The sequence below is a fragment of the Aulonocara stuartgranti genome (assembly GCF_965226115.1).
Source record: "Aulonocara stuartgranti genome assembly, chromosome: 2".
NCBI lineage: Eukaryota > Metazoa > Chordata > Actinopteri > Cichliformes > Cichlidae > Aulonocara > Aulonocara stuartgranti.
In genome coordinates this window covers 12,520,216-12,538,070 of record NC_138940.1, presented here as the reverse complement: position 1 = coordinate 12,538,070, position 17,855 = coordinate 12,520,216, and the positions used below count along the sequence as shown (strand labels likewise).

Genomic DNA, 17,855 nt, shown 5'->3' with positions numbered 1-17,855 from the left:
GTTGCCATAGATCACAGTTGTTCAAACAAGACAGCCCTCACTGGACAACTTTCAGTGTTTACTCAGCACTACTGACGAGTTTCCATGATACTCCAGTCAAATTCAATCTTAATGATTTGGCCCTTGTCGAAATCGCTCAGCACATCACATCACCCCATTTTCCCCCACATCGTTCGTGCTGACTACAAGAACTTTTAGAAGCAGATCTTGTCAGTTAGCAGTCATCTTTGTGATGCATCTGGGCAGCTGTTTCCAAGGCCCTATCTAAATGAATGAGTTTAAATTTACTGGTCAAAGGTACATAAAAATGCAACTTAATAATGCTACTACACCACATACATTTATTCATGTTACGCAGATGCAGAGGTATATGACTATACTGAGTGAATATTTCTGCCACCACACAGCTGACCATGTGTGCCCCTACACTTTGGCAAAGAACACGAGAAATGTAAGGTAAAAAAAAATGCAAGATGTTTTCTGGAAGGGGTTCATCCTCTGGGGAGCTCTAGTGTGTTCAGTTAGTTTCAAAAAAACGTTTTTCTTTTTTATAGAAGGGCAAATGCTCAAAATCTCTAATGATAACTAATGATGAAAATAGACCTCACATCAATTGAATTCAATTCAATGTTATTTATACAGCGCCAAATCACAACATCAGTCGCCTCAAGGTGCTTTATGTTGCAAAGTAGACCCTGCAATAACACATACAGAGAAAACCCCAACAATCATATGACCCCCTGTGAGCAAACACTTTGGCGACAGTGGGAAGGAAAAACTCCCTACAGGAAGAAACCTCCTGCAGAACCAGGCTCAGGGAGGGGCAGCCATCTGCCCCGACCGGTTGGGTTGAGACATCGCGCATAAACAGTGAAGTCTCTCTGCATCCCGTCGACATAGTAAAATAGAAATACTGCTGTTGTAGAAATTTTTGCCACTGCTAATTTAAAATATCTTTTTTATTATGTTTTTGAGTTTGAGCTTGTTCTCTTGGTCATAAGGGTCATAAGGGTCATATCACAGACAGACATACTCTGACAACTTTACCAGTGCATGCTGTGGGCATCAAGCTGCAGAGCAAAGTTTGAGATGAAATGAACGAAAATGATATCAATACAATAAAGCAGTACAAGAAAATAGTCAGATATGAACTGAAAACATGCATTAATATAAACACGGTAACACTCTATGAAAGTAAATGAGTCCCACCAGCTTTAAGTCAAAGTTTGTGTCTAATTGATGTGGTGACAAAGTTCTCAGATAATTACATTTGTGCTTCAGCCACTAATGAGAGTCAGGAAAAGCAGGCGAGTCAGCAGCCTTCGCAAACATCTGATCAGCCTTCATGCTGTCTTTGATGAAGATCTGTGCTGAAGGAGCGGCGGCGGTGGTTGCAGCACCCAGCTAATGTCCACCAACAGAGGAAGGCCTTATTAGCCAAAATCGTTATTGATCTCACATCTTAGCCACAACCAACCCTAACCGCCCAAACTCTTCCTCCCATCGTGCTCGCCAATTAGCTCTATCAAAAAAACAAGGCCAATTAGTGCTTGTGCCTAATTAGGACAAACATGACCCCCATCAGCCCTAATTCTGTGATTAGAGTTACAGATCACTGGGCCGAGGCCCGGATACAGGTTCACGCTCTGATTTGCTCCTGTACTTTTTAATGAGTTCAGTGAGTGTTTTGGAGTTTTGTTAGGTTGTATACCGTCTTTGATCATACAGGAATGTGCATGCATACGTACAGTTTCGTATAACTAAATAAACACATAGAGTACTCTGTAAATTGGCAAATATTGCTCAGAGTTAAAGGCCAGTGTTTGAAACTGGATTGAACATTTTTTAATCTCTGCACTTTCTATCGGGTCCTGATACATTTATTGTAATACAGATTTCTGCAGCATTAATTTTATTTGTGCACAATTGCACACCACCTGTTATGTATCACCTGTATCATATTTTATACACTTATTACTTATCACTGCTTTCTGAGACATCTTTAAAAATCGTTAGGAACGAATCCATGGTAAAAAGAAATGTTTCCGATTTAGAACCATAGAACCACCATTAGAGCTTTTAGAAGCTCTTATTGTGAGACATTTAAAGTTGTGCTAATGTTACTGCTAATTGGTAATGGCATTTATCTGTCGTGAAAGGAAAGAGATTATTATATCTTTTGAAAAATAGAATATAATAGAATAGCCCTTTATTGTCAGTGTACATGTAAAACAAAATTGTAGAACTAGAAGACTTCATTGGTATCTGTATTCTCATACAGTTAACAAAGCGTACCAGTTCTTCTGAAGGGACAGGTGGCCAAAATTTGGAAAAAACACAAACCGTGTCAATATATGAATAGAAACAAGTAAAAATGTCAAACATCATTAAATAGATACATGTATTTACATTTTTTCCACCTAATTGTAACACACAGATGTGATGTACGGTATTTTTGACCAGACTTGCCTGCTTTCATTTGAAATGAGGCATGAAACAACAGTTTGATTGAACTGTGCTGTGACTGCAAAGATCGAACAGAAGGTGAGCTTCCTGTTTATCTCCTGTTACTCTTGTAAACATCACCTGTTCAAAGATGGCTCCCCTGAGAAAAACACTCCACTCTGACAGTGTCGGAGAACTCGCGATGACAAACAGTGACAGACAGAGGGGCTGAACCTTCCAGGAGGAACATCTGTAACTCTATTTGGCAGGGTTAGTGCAAGATCGACTTATAGACAGAACAGATTATTTTGAAATAAATGGGTTTAAAAGTAAAAAGCTTAAAGTTGAAAATAAGGGAGGTCACTGAAGACCTGCCTGAATTAACCTGTCCTGTATCATTTGATGCCACTCTTAAACATGTAGAACCGTGAACACAAAAACCCTTATACTAAACATTAAGTGAACAAACCCTTGTTATAGAATTTTTTTAAACTTGTGCAGAGTCTCGAGATCGGAAAGGAGAACAGCCTGCATAGAAAACACACCAAATCTCAGCTGTTCAAAGCACTTTCAGCTCAGTTGTGGCACTGGCACGATCTGCTCTGGTAGCCAGATGTGGCCCAACAGCACACCTCAAGTTTGCCACATAAAACTCAAGCCGTGCTTTGAGTTAGCAGGATTAGCCAAAGCCAAATGTGGCCTAAAGGAAACTGTAAGTGCAAGGCCACATTTGGGCCAAATGGTGATTGCTGTGTGGGAGGACTAGCTTTAATTATGAGATCAGATTTGACACCGTCTGTGGTGGCCTGCATGCATTACCTGGCCTGTAATCTGTTTGTCAGGGGAGCAGGATGGGTAAGATCAAATTTCCTGAAAGTCCAGAGAGTGTGAAGCTTTTTGGGCTCAGCCTCTGTTTTGATAGTGACAACTCGAAAGCTTCGGTTTAATCTGCCTAAATCTGCAATCATGTAAATCTGTGTCACATTAGCTATTATAAATAATTTAGGTCATAAGTACTGTAAATATCAATCCCTCAAATTACAATTGAAAGTAACTTCCATGCATGTGTATAACCGCGAGGAAATGCTGGCGTGTAAATGCTGCCTGCCAGTATTCCCTTGTTCAGTGGGCACTGGTTAAAATGCTACAGAGCCGAATGTAATATTTGCTCCTGGAAGACTTTTCTAATAAAGTTTCTACTGTTCTCCCACCGGCAAAGTCGATGGCAGTGATCGCAGCTTTAGTTTAACAAAGTTCCCGTGCACACAGTAGTCCAGCTGAACTCAAGTGCTGAGTCCTTCGTCTGTTGTTGTGGAAGTGAGTCAAGTTTGGAGTGTGTTCAGCTGTACAGCTCTGAGGCAGTCCGTGCTCTATAAGCCTCCTGCTGACACGACGTTTGGAGGCAAAGCACTTATTAAACAGCCGCTCTGAACTCGGCAGCCACTCGCACATGACTTAACATTTTTGCAAGCACCTTGCTTTTGCATGGGAAGTGCTTAAAAACTAAAATCCATGGCAGCGGCGGCCGTGAGAATACGGGAGGGGAAGCGTTGAAAAAAGACAGAGCGCGTCCGCTACTCAGCACTCCGCGGGATTAGAACGCACACATCAAGCCGCAAACAGACAGAAAAGCCGACTGTAGCTCCTTTTTTGCAAAAAGGAGGCAATGAATTTCAATTATGCATGAAGCAGAGGCCATTTTGGGAAATAAGCGCCATCCCCCAGGAGGACCGCCACCTCCTCTGCCCCCTCTTGAGCCCCTAGCCTCTAGTATCAAAGAATGATCTAATGTCACGCACAGGAGAAAGGTTACTTTCTGCATACGCATTGATATTTCTGCTTCCATCTCTGACCTTTTTCCACTCTAAGCTGTGATTTCTTTAAAATGCGAACTCAGCCCCGCGTCTGTCTGTCAGTCTCCATCTGTCTGCCTCCGTACCTCAGAGGTACCTCAGAGGTACAGGATGAGAAGCTTCAACAACTTACAGAAAAACAAAAAAAGAAAATCCAGATTTGAGAAATCGTGACCGTAATAATCACACACTAAAACACAGATGTTTTTTTCTGCAGCCATCATCTTTCATTATGTCATTTTTCTTTTTCAAGAACAAGGCAGTAACAGAATTGTTATTTTAGCCTTAAGTGGCTGTTTGCGAAACCTAATTAATATTTTAATGAACCTGAGCGTGTTTTTCCCTCCTTCACTAAATCAGCTGATCCTGTTTCACGCTCAGCGCCCATCGTTGGATCTGCGCATTCCTTCTGTCAGCAACAAATTCCTGGCACTTTGTGAACTATTAGTGACTTTAAAAATACACAGAGCTTTAATTAATTTTCTTCAAATAGAGAGAACTGCGTGTGGATAAAGGGGTAATGACAGTTTTAATCAGCATCTCCTGCTCTCGCCAGCCTGTACACAGCTGAACTGTGACACTGCACTTGCAGTTTTGTTAGATTTTACAGAACAAAAGCATCATTTATGAGATCTTTGGATACATAAATACCAATATTTATTCAGCAAACACATTTATCTGACTGTAGTCAAATGCAATTTACAACCAACTTTGGCTTTTAGCTGCAAACTCTCAGGGGAAATTGTTCTGCTACATAAGACAAAATCCCACAGATGAGCATTAATGCACAAAACAGCAAGTAAAGTTCAACCTAATAAATAACAATAAAAAAGAAAGACTTGCAGACACACATTTGTTACTGCTGGAGGTATTTATATGCATATACCTGGAAAAAAGTGCTAGCCTATAGTAACCGGAATCCAAGCTTTATCATAATAGGTTGCAAAGAAGAAAAAGCATCAGAGTCCAGCTTGCTCTCTTCAAATCTGAGAAAGGAAATAATGGGCATATCCATCCCGAACTTAAATACAGATCTTAAATCCTTGTGTCCGTATCCCCGGCCTGTTCAATCAAATTCTGCAGATTTGCAAATGTAATCAAAACTCCCATCTTCAAAGCTTCATTTGTATTTTAGCCAATATTCATATAGCTAAGGTGACATGGAGTGACAATCAATTCTAAAGCTTCTCTGACTTTTTATTTATTAGCTTTAAAAGGTCCAGGTTTGGGGCCTCATTTGCTGAGATGAGACAACAACAACAACAACAACAACAACAACAACAACAAGCGACGGGACACTACCTATACAGCTCAGAATAGCAGACAGACACCGTTAAAGACCATTCCACAAAAAGACACATTACAGGCGCTTCTCTTCACAGATGTGGCAAATAATAGCATTTTGTCAAAGCTGCTGTTGTGTACAAGCACAAGATGTCCTTTGGCAGCAGTGTGTAACCCACTGGGTTATGACAATAATGAGATGGGGCTGTCACTGCAAATATATTTTTCTGCAGTGGTTGAGTGTGATGTGCTCCTTTTAACCCAAACCTTGAGAAAACACCAAAAAACACTCTTTCTAACCCTAACCGAGTAGTTTAAAGTGTCTAAACCTCACCCGAGAGTAATAGTGGAAACAAAAGCAGGACAGGACTTGAACTTATCCCACCCAAATCCTTAAAACCTCCTAATCTGGATCGCTATTGTTGCAGCTGGTGCATCAAGCCCAGACTAGAGTTTATTATTTATTATCTCAGGCTTTTTATGTGAAACCTCTGCACCGTAATGTCATCTTCATCTCCCACCTTTCCTCGCGCTGCTGTTTCCACGGTACTCATGCTTTCTCTTCTCTGTTTTGTTGTGTCTCTCTGCAGATCTCAGGCCTCTTCCCGACGTGGCAATGACCGGTAAATGCACCCGGGAGTGCACCGAGTTTGGCCACTCTGACTCCTGCTGGATGCCCGGCCAGCCTTCTCCCAACCGCAAGGTATCCAAGAATGCCCCCAAGCTCTCCACCTTCGTGCCTTACCAAGAGATGGACGGGCAGGAGCAGCTGATGGCCAACGGCAGCCCCAAGCCCCTGCCGATGGAGGAGCGTGGACCAGGTGGTGGCGGTGGTGGCAGCAGCTCCAAAGTGGCCAACATGCGTTTCATGACACCCTACAGCAGTGCCTACCCCAGTGGCGGAGATTCATCCAGTAAAGACTGTGGCATGGAGGAGATCCCGCTGAGCCAGGCGGTGGAGTACCACTCAGCTACCACTCCAACCGGCCAAACCTCCAAGAGGGAGATCTACCTGTGAGGGCACAGCTCTCCACCTTAAAACCCACACTCATCGCCCAGCGCTCCCCATCGCCCAGCTGCTCGCCACCACCTGTCGCGCCCCCTCACAGCTGCCCCCTGTGCCTATAACTTGCTGTGCCACAGCACCTACTCCCCCTTTTACCTTTTTTATAAATGCATCTACCTACAAGGCTTTAGCCCCCTCCACCTCTACCCACAGACATCCCCACCCCCTGCAAAAACCAATCACATGTAAAATAGAAGAAATTCAAAATCAATTAATGAAAATGAGGCTTGAGCTGCTTTGGAAGGAATGTAAACTACACCACATTGTTGTGATAATTTAAATGGGAAACTATTTAGCTACTCACATTTTTCAGCTGGATTTTTTGTGTTGCTTTAGCTTTGTTGCTGTGTGGGACCGGAAAACGGAAAAAAACAAAAAACAAACCTTCCGGGGGGTGAAGGGAAATAACTTCTTGTAAATCCTACTTAAGTATACTGTGTATTGCTATCTATCCTCATTTTCTTTTTTTGGATTTACTTTTCTTTCTAGTTTTTCTCTGTCACCTTCGAAGACACAGGGAAATATTATGTTTTTAAGCCAAGTTGCATCAAATCAACTGGCTTGTTTTTGTCAGGAGCAGCTCATCGTTAACGTGAGACAATTGTAGAAAGACAGCTGTTTTCCAATCTTGAGATATTTAGGGTTTCTTTTCTTTATTTTGCTGTGGAGAAGTCTTTTTTTCATTGTACAGGCTGTAAATATTACAAACAGTGACAGTGGAAACTGCTGTGGCAGAGCGGATCCGTGGCCGTTAATCTTTCTGCAGCTCTTCATGTAACACTGGACTGAAAATGGTTGCATGTAGAGAGAAATGATGCCGTGGCATTCGCCGTCACACTGCAGGAACCTGGACTCTTGAGCATCACCAACGGTGCCGAGTTACAAACACAAGACTTTTTAATCATTTTTCCTCTGCTGTCCAACACTGGAACACGGTGGAATTTACGTTAACGAGGAAGCAGAAACATTAGAGGCGCACCGATACAACTTCATACAGAACTGAAGGAAACCTAAGTGCTTCTTTCAGAGTCTCAGAATCTAAGAAGCGATTATATTATTCATGCTGTTGTCAGTAGTATACCATAATATGATAAACTTAAACATGAATGTTACAGAAGGGTATCCAAAAATAGTCAAATGACGGTTTTCTTGCATCAAACTGATCATTTTTCTTTCTGGCATCGAATTATCTTCGATGCCATGATACATTCACATGTGAGAGACCTAAAAGTTTAAAGTGCTCAGCTTAAGGCAGCATTGTTCATCGTAAAGAAGAAATGATTACTCTGTTTATTGTGCAGTTTCTGATAACGGATTGATTACGAGCATTTGCATTAATGAAGCCGAAAAGGTTAAAAAAATTTTAAAAAAGCTTTTCAAATTAGTTAGAGTTTCGGCTTCTCCAGTCTGAAGACTTCCTGCTTTTCTGTATATCATTCTGAACTTAAGTGAGTAGCTTTTAGTTTGTCCAGTGGCTCCAGATCTCACAGATCTTTTGAGATTAAAATTTATAATCCAGTTGATCCAAATAAACAACTCAATAAAGTGTTAATGGAGAATCGTCATAGCTGTAGCTCTAGTCCGTGACAGCCTGTAAGCTTTTATTTCAGACTCAATAAAAAGTTTGTCTTGTGACATCACAGGAAAGGTTTAGAAGGAATTCAAATACCAGGGTTCACACTCCAGGGAGCAGAACATGACCTGTGCATTGCAATCTGTTGGATCTCAACATTTCTGATGTTTGCATCATCCCCAAAGAACATGAATGTTCAGGCATTATTTCATAAAAATCTTCTTGTAGTTGTGAATCAAACCATAATCATCCTTGAGATTCATCCTCGGAAGACCATGAATATCCACAGGGAGTGTAATATTGCTCTGTTTGCTACCACTTTAGGGTGCAGTAATGGGTGAATGAGTCTTGTAGTATAAAGTGCTTTGAGTGCTCAAGGAGAGTAGAAAAGCACTTAATAAGTATGAGGCCATTTACCATTTTAAAGCGTGCAGGAAGCATTACTGATTTTATTTGCTTCTTCAGAGGTGATCATCATCAGCATCACATCCATGTCGTACTTCTTACCACTGCTAGCTTGGAAGGCCACAACGTCGGGAGCTCACTTTTAGAAAGTATTTGAATATAATCTAAGATTAATGATTTCCAAAATCTTCACTTAATCTTTCAAAGCTTAGCAGAGAGCGGAGATGTTGTTCGCGATGCCTGTTTTGTTTTTGGAGGCAGTCCCACAAGCACAAAGCAGCTGTAGGTTTCCTGATGCTGACAGTCCACAGAGTGTTATGGCTCCTTTATCCTTTACAGCTGTGGTGGGCTTCAGTGTGCTTGTGGTGACTGTGGTGAATGTTTCCCTGCTGTTTTTCGAGCTTGAAGGAAGAGCTCTCCAGTCTTTGTCGCCGCTCGTTATTTCCCACCTCTTTACCTTCTCAGTGTGAGGCCGAGCCGTGCGGCGTTTAGCAGAAGTATTTATTAAACCTGTTAGCTGTGTGCAGCGGGGGAGGTGGCTGCCATTTCCTGCAGTGCTGAAGTCGCATAGGAATGCAGGATTAATGACACCTGTACAGGCTCGAGTCCGCTAACACCCTCTCCGCACAGCACAGCACAGCACAGAAACTCTAATTACAACCCGAGGCTTGGCATATTACCGGCAATAATTTGCACCAGTAAAAGTGAGCTGGTTTGGAAGTTCATTCATTCTGAGGCTCATGTTAATGGCTGCTGAGGATAATGTGAGATTTCACCTGTAGTGATGCACGCCAGCTGGGAGTGGATGGATGAAAGGAAAGGCACAGTGAGAGAGTGTGCTGCAAAAAAATCTCCCGAACAAGTCATTTAGTCTCACACTGAACTGGAAAGTCATAAAATAAAGCAAAAACTGTGGTGAGATTATTTTCATCGGCATCCATCCCTACCTGGGATTTACCTGACAGCTTCTCAGGCAACTGATTAAAACATTTACATTTACTCTGATGTATATTTTCATGAAGGCTTGTATAACTCCAACCTAGAATCAAGGTCAGATGTTGAGTTTTATTGAAGAGCCATTTCAGAACATGCACATATTCACCCATAGAACTACTTCCAGCAAAGTACAACTGATGGCTGAAATTAAGCAACATATTTTCAGAATTTACAAGAAAGTCGTTCAATTTTGTTCACTTTTCTCAAGGCCCTCTCTTTAATTTTTATTCTCTTTTATTCATGTCCCCATATAAAACTACTACCCATAAACGCAGACAGTAAGATAGGCATTAACCAGTCCATGTGTGATTGTCAGCTGCATCAGAAGAATCCACAGTCTGTGAGACTCTCGGCTAATAGAAGCATGGCCGCCTCTGTTTGTGTCACCAGAGAGATAATCACATAACACAAAAACTCTGCTTTGCATTTAGTCTGAACACAGCATAACATGCACCTTTTTCTTTTTGCATTTTTGGGCCTGGAGAAGAAATAGTAATGCACATCTACTAGGTGTCCATAATTAGAAATTTCAAATTATAAATCCCTTTGCCTTAACAGCTTCATCAAATTAAGACTGTACAGAGAATATAACTCTTCATGTCTTCTAATAATTGTTGAAAGGCGCTACAAAATCTGGTAATGTTGCAAAGACTGGTTAAAATGAAAAGTGGATGTGCAGACTCTGCATCCAAAAAAACTGATTTTGATCTGTAATCTGAATACCAGCAGATCTGCCTGACCCACTCGATTCTGGAAGGAGACAGATGTACCTTTGGGCTTCCGTCAGGAAGGGCGTTCAGCATTAAAAAAATCTAACAAATGAAACGTGCGGAGCTGCTCACTGTGACGAGCCATTGGGAAAAAGAGAACAGCTGACAGTAGCTTTATCCACAGATTTGTCAGTCCATCAATTAAAAAAGAAAATGTTCATTTTAATTAAAAAAAACCTCTTCAGTTAATCCTACACATATATGGGACTTATACATGACAGATATTAAATTCTGCTAGAAAGTGAATCTGCCTCATGTTGTCATTTCCAGAACTGCTCCTTTCCAGAAAAAGGCAACAGATTTGTGACTGTCTCACTCACACGAGCACAAAAGTCTTGATGAGCCTAAATGACTAGTCATTAATGTTTTACAGCATGTGACATGAACATCCTTTTCTCACAATCAAAGAGGGAACATCAAAGCGATGCCAACAAGCTGAGCTGCCAGCGAAGAAAACACGGCAAATTGGGGCTATCGGAAGGGTCACGCAGAGGTCGTGTTATTGTTCTATTAGGCAAACAGTCGCCTTCACCAAGAGTTTCACAGTGATTCATGGCGCTGCCTTTTTGCTGTTGTTTTTGATGCATAATTGCTTCTTATTTTAGCATTTAGCATTTGGTGTATTGAAGCTCTCCGTGTGGGCTGTGTATGGTTCAAAGCAAGGTTTCTCCGTTGCCTCGACAATATTTGATTTTTGATTGATGCATCTCCCTCTTAAGAACCTGCACACACGGTCATTGTGTTCTGCATATAAGTCAGCCATCATTCAGCCACCATTCAGTCCCCACTGTGACACAGATTTAGAGTTCATAGGCCCCAGCGCCGCTCCTCGCCTTCCCCGTTCTTCCTCGGGTGATTTAAAGCTCAGAGTTCGGATTGATTATTTACAGGCCAACCTTAGAGGCCCATGTTGACTTTCCTCCTTCCTTTTCCCCTTGCCACGCTTCAAATTCAGCGTGAGTGAGTAATTATATTATTTTCTGTGATGCTTACCCACAGCCTGGATGGGCGATAAACTCCCAAGTGCCCGACGTCTTATGCTGTGCACGGCAAAGATAGGGGAGAGGGGGAGAGGTCATATAGCATCGGTATGACCTCAGCTCTTTCGCAGCAATTAACCCCAGACAAAGAAAAATGAACCCTGGTAATACCTGATGACCTTTGGTGAACTCTGCTGTCGCTGTTTGCTCTTTAGGCCTCCCGTAGTTTTGCTTGTGCATTAAAGCAAACGCGGGTACTGCTGGCATGTTTGCACAGTCACATCAGGCTTATGATGCTTAATACAGGCATGAAGAAATGTGTCAGGGCTTGAGCGTTCCTATATTAGAGGTCCAAAAGTACGTGGACACGTAAATGTTCGCGTCTTATTGTTAAACATGTGGTTACAATAACAACCTCTGGAGCTGAAAAATGAAGCAAAGTGTGAACTGTCAGAACTCCCATGTTTACTGCAGCCTTGTGGACAACGTCCTCCAGTTCTAGGGTGAATTATAATTACTATTATTATCATCATTATTTTAATATTATTATCATTTTAAATTCATATGGGTGTGTGGCCACTTTGATTGACCAAATTAGCCATTCAGTACCGGCTTGTCCTCACCTTTGTTAATCTGAGTCGCTAAACTGGACTTCTCAATTGTAGTTGTGCTGTCGGTGTACTTTGAGCATTTCTAATGTGCTTACTGGACAAATGAAATAGCTTACATTGCGATACAGCCCATACAAGAAGACTTTGCTTCCACTGTGATGTATGAATTTCAGTATTTCATTTGTATCTCAGCAGATGAGTGGGTCTGTGTGTTGAGGTGGAGTGCTAAGTAATCAGCTTACTATGATGCTTCAAAATGTGGAGCCCACAGCCAATGGGAGAGGTCATGGTGGCTACATCCATCCATATACAGTCGATTACATCATCATGGGTACCAGCAGATTTTGGAACCCAGTAACAGAAATTTGCAGTTGTTTGGTAACAAAGCCTGTCATGTGGTCCAGCTTATCCCAAAGGTGTGAGCTGTGGTTGCGGTCAGGCTCAGGTTACAGCAGAGTGGGAAAACCATATTGAGAAAATCTTTCTTCTTATGTTCTTTTTTCAAGTAAAGCACAGAGTCAAACTATGAAGTTCAAAAAAATCTGAAAAAAAATGTTGATTAGTTCAGATACAACCAGCCATATCATATACGGAACAGTCATTTCAGACTTTTTTGCAATGTTAGGTAAAAACCCCACGTCAAAAGGAGAACCAGCAAGAACTTGGCAACAGTCAGTGTTGGGTGGAACACATTGCTGTAATCACATTACATCTTTCAGTAATGCAGAAATTAAATGTGGGTGTATGCAGACTCCAGCCCAGCAGCCAGAGACTGAACGTCAGCAGGTAACAGAGGCAGTGATGAGCAGTCAGGGTTACACCTCAGTTTCTACCTGTTCATGTTTCTAAACTAGAATCATTGTGGCGATGGCTTTGAAGTCTCTTTTCCATCTTTGCTTTGTGCTGTGTTCATATGTAAATACTGAAGGATCGTATATCCTCATCAGGAATAAGGATTTATGTTGGTGTGTGGGACTGTAGCGTGAGGTTTACATTAACTGGTGATTATGAGACAATGTGTTTCAGATACGCCTGCATAGTAACAAGAAATTAATAAATGAGTAGTGTAACAAATTACTTTCTCTGGTGAGCATACTGCATTACTTTTAAGAAACATGACAAGTAATGTGTAATGCATTACTTTTTTTTAAGTAAAACAGGGTTCCAGTGAGGAAGGAGAAATTCTTTTTACTATAAAGACCCCTGAGCCAACAGAGCCAGGCTCAGGGAAAGGCAGCCATCTGGGCCTACAGCAGCATAACTAAGGGAGGGTTTAGGGTCACCTAATCCAGCTTTATTAAAAAGGGATGATAATCTGAGGCTAATATTAAAAGTAGACACAGATTTTTATTTATTTATTTATTTTTTGGAGGGGGGGCACGATCTAAAACATTGCATGACCATAAGTGTTTGGTGTCTCAAACAAGCACTTCCTGCTCCCTGGTGGAACACGTGAACCCCAAAATCCACCACCACCCATCAGCCCCTAGCAGAACACAGGTGTCTCTGCATGCAGTGCACTCACATCCTGCTGCTTTTAAATAGAGGGAGCTTTCCAGTTACAGAAAAAGAGTATATCTGTGTTTATTTCTGATTCTGCCAAAGTATAGAATATTAGATATTCCAGAATAAATATAGATGATAAAAATATTCAGCTGGGCCTGAGAGAAAGAAATAAAACAGCAATTTAATGTATAATCTTTTTATGGAGCTTGAGTCAGCTGCAGTTCGTCCTTTCAGTCAGCAAACACAGACATGAGGAGCTTTATAAAAAAATCTGATGCGTTATCAAATATAAGCATCTCTAAGGGAAAGGATATTGATCAGAAACTGTATTTGACATTCATAGCTGAGTGCAACTTAATGCATATGTATCTACAGTTTTCTTTCCTTTTTCCGCCTTCATACTTCTGTGCAGCTTTTACTAATAAAACGCAGCAAGTTTACCTCTCAAAATCATTCGTGAAAACTGTTTTAGGATTAAAACGCAGACCTTAAATTAAAAATGTGCTTTTTGCCATTTCAAAATGTTTTACCACCAAAACAAAAAAACATTGGTTTACCCTTGATGTATTATTAACAGCTAAAGTGCCCTACCATAGTTTGCTTCTGAAACACTTTATAGACTGATTCATGACTCCAACACATAAACATCTCCCAGGAACGGTTTATTTTTAAAATACACATTGGTTTACTACTGACAGGCATTATTTATGTATGAAATCCACAGCTGTACTTAACAGTGGAGAAAAGTTTGCTTTCCTAAAACGCAGACTGTCTCAAGTCGTCAGACTCTTAAAGCTGAACTTATTTATAGTCATTGCTTAACAATGACACGAGTCGTTGTGACATACCTTTGACATACACGTGTTACCAACTCTCGAGCCTTACTCATGGGTTGTTTTGGCGCTCTCACCTGAAGCTTAAATTCACTTTAAAGAAGCAAAAAAGAAGCAATCTAATCTTCCAAGGCTAAGATAAAGAAGGATTATGTTGAACTCTAAATCATGAAAAGTCACTCAAATTTCAACACAAAGATCAATGGATAAGCAACAACCAGCTCTTAAGTGGATGCTGTTGCTTTGTACAACAGTCCAGAGTTGTTCATTAGATCAGCTTTAGGAGAGTACAGTTTGAGACGCAGTCTGTAGTTCCTACTTTTAAAACATTTTCATGAACAGCCCTGATCCAGCTGTGAAACTCTGGTGGTCCCTTTATGGATCACGTCTATATCTGTGAGTTCAGCTGAACGGTGGATTTTACAGTTTGAACAAAAGGTGAATGTTTTTGGTTTGCGAGTTACTCGGTTTTGCAAAAGGTTCACTTTGTTCTAACACACAACGGGATTGATTTAATTCAGCATTTTTCCCTCCTCGGGCTGACTGTCAGCGGTGTCGTGAGTCTGTCGGTAACATAACGACTCAGTGAATTCATCTTTCCTCTCTCTTTCTTCTGTCCACTTATATTTAGACCGGAACCACTTTGTGGCTCTCGTGTAATCAGTGTTTTTATATCTGGGGCGTTTGCATTGATAATTGTGTTTAAGTCACAGAAATAAACGGCAGCTTTCAAAGGGAAACAAGAGACCTCTGTTTATTTTTGAAATTCTTCATAACTGCCACATCTCTGCTTTGCCTGATCTATTTAAGGGTCAGTTTTACGCTCAATGTTGACTTTTGTAAACAACTTTAAAGAGGCTGAACTAAGTGTACTTGAACCGTCATGACTTTTACCACTTTGAGCACCAGAAGCCTGGGTCCTACATTGAATATTACTGCATCAGACTCTAAACTCATGTTTGAGGTTTAGTTATTATTTTTGATGAAAAGACCATTTGGCCACCATTTGAACGCCATTGTCACCATGATAATTTGATTTGCGTGACGGTAACCGGTGGATTCTTTGACTTGCACTTCTGGTGTGCAGAAGTCTACAGAATAAAGGCGGGCGATCACATGAGAGCTGCAGACGAGTTCCACATGAAATCACGTGATAGACTTTGGAGTGGCTTGCTGTTTTTTGGTTGTGTATTATACTGAGGCTGGAGTCTCCGCAGTCGAAGCTTCAGCTGAGCATGAAACAAACCAACTTTATAAATATTATACATTTTTGTTGTTGTCACAGTTGTTTTATCAATGTTATGGAATCAACACTGCTATAGACATACTGTATGAATATAATTGGTTGTTGCTGTTTTCTTACCAGACGCGGGATGTAAATGATGATGATGATATCTGTTTTCTGAGCAGGCAGACTGGACTCTGTGTTTTCTATTTCTTTACTCCATCGTGACTGAAAGCCAGACCCGGCAAGCTGAATGGAGAATGTGAAAGTTTAGTTATTTTGCGATTACACAATCAATAAAATTAAATGTTGATTTCCCAAAACATAAAACAGTTGATCTCGACAATAAGACGAGAGCCACGTCTTGGTTTGCGTGAAATGGATCTTTGTCGACGGTGCCTGCAGACACCTTTACCATTATGCGATCTCTTTGGGTGATGCAACAAAAAAAGGGGAAGAATACAAAATTACAGAATCACGTACTTATCTCACGTAACTACGTCGATTTTTCTGGTAATGATGAGCAAAGGATGTGACATCTGGAGAGAAACTAAAGTAAACAGAATTTCTTGGAGCTCCTAAAGTGCTAATCTGTGCTTTTTATGTGTTATTTTGTGTGCTGAAATTAAAAGGACTTTAAGGGCTCCATTAAAATTCTTTGAAGAAAGGAATTAATCAGTTTATAATCACTTCTTTTGATGTCATTTATTTATCTCCCAGAGATATCTGATGGTTACAAAAAGAAGAAAAAGAGAAGAAATCGGGACCGCAAATCAGCCAAATCAGTGAAAAAATAACTACAAGGTTATCATCATCACACAAAGTGATGTTAGTGGAGATAACTATTGTATAAGGGGTTTTTTGTTGTTGTTGTTTTTCTTTTTTCTTTTTTTTTTGAGAAAGGCAAAGTTATTTATTTGAGATGTGGTTGTGAGAATTTTTTAGGGTCCTAAAATTATTTTGTTGTAACCTTGGAGGTAAAAATCCCAGAAAACAAATTCTAAACGGTGGCATTGGGCTTCCTTGTGTGAAGAATGTTGTAAAGATTCATATTGTTTTAGAAGAGAAGAAAACAGCAGGACAGAACCGCCGAATCACTTTTCGTCTTTACAGGAAGTCCACGTTTGTAGCCTAATTGTTGGTTGGTTATATTTATATAGGAAAAATGCTAGTGATGCCTTGTTTTTTGTACAGTTTTATGTACATGCAAGTGTAGGTTTTTAAAAAAAAAAATGTCAATAAAAAATATATATATATTCAAACAACATGAAGGAAGTCTGACCTTGAACCTGTAGGATTATATCGTCTCAAGTACCGTAGGCTCTATTAAATGTAGGAGTGATGCGTCAGGCTCAGAGCGGAGGTTGGCAGTGCGCCTCCTCCAGTCACCCGTCTGCTTTACCGCTTTCTGTTCTCTCATGTTCATCTCAGCCGAGTCTTAAGACAAACTGTACATGAATTTTTGTTGTTTTCAGTCTTTTAATTTTCTTGGAGGAAGTTGGGTAATGTGTTTGTTTGAGCCTCATCTGTTCTCTTTTGATCAACATTCGCATGTTTGAATTTGAAAAAAAAAATGTGGTCTTTTATTTTTGCTGAGCAAATCAAAGAAATGATATCTTGTAATTACTCCTTCCTTATAGCTTTACAATAAAATACATCAGTCAAAGAAACATCCCGGCTGTCGCTCAGTTTGTCTTGCAGGTGTCAGTCTGCAATGAAATCACGTGTTTTTACTAGAAAACAATGTGGCTTGCTCTTATTGGCCAGCATAAAATCTAGAATACTGGATCCGTTGTTTCTGATTAAGAAATGTTGCTATGCACGTTTCTGCAGTGAATAAATGTCTTTGGCATATTTCTGTGCAGCGCAGGTCAGCAAAGCTCTTGGGACAAATCTGAACGTGCCAATCAAAAACAAAAGCCTCCTGTAAATCTCCCTGCCACTGAATGTGCCAGAGTGCAAAATCACACAAAAGAACCAATCAAATAAATATCAAAAACTGCGACTTGCAGTGCCTTCAACCATTCAACGATGCAAGGGTGGGTGGTGCTGTCCTGAACAATAGCGTATTTTCCCAACGTCAAAATCTCTGATTTTATAAAAGTGGGAAGACATTACAGCCTTCATCACACTTTTAAGAAAATAATCTGAACGAACTCAAATACAAGGACCTACGTTACCTTCATGAAGCAATTCAAATATACAGTAATGCCTTGTAACAGGATGTCTGTGATCCATTTACACTATCACACGTTTAAAGTCACCAACACAGCGTACCAGGCTGAAGCTGTGTTAGAGTAAAATTGTA

At 40.6% G+C, this 17,855-nt stretch overlaps 1 protein-coding gene across 3 annotated transcripts in view; it reads left to right on the top strand.

The window, feature by feature from the left end:
* LOC309716895 (protocadherin-1-like) overlaps positions 1 to 17,209 on the top strand; it is a 236,757-nt gene extending 219,548 nt beyond the window's left edge. For 2 of the 3 annotated variants that reach the window (XM_082551004.1, XM_082551003.1), the window contains one exon: positions 6,173 to 17,209. In XM_082551004.1, coding sequence (XP_082407130.1) covers positions 6,173 to 6,600 — 428 coding nt within the window. In that variant the 3' untranslated portion in view covers positions 6,601 to 17,209. The remainder of the gene's footprint in view (positions 1 to 6,172) is intronic. The other variant, XM_082551007.1, reaches the window with a different exon arrangement.
* The last annotated feature ends 646 nt before the right edge of the window (positions 17,210 to 17,855 follow it).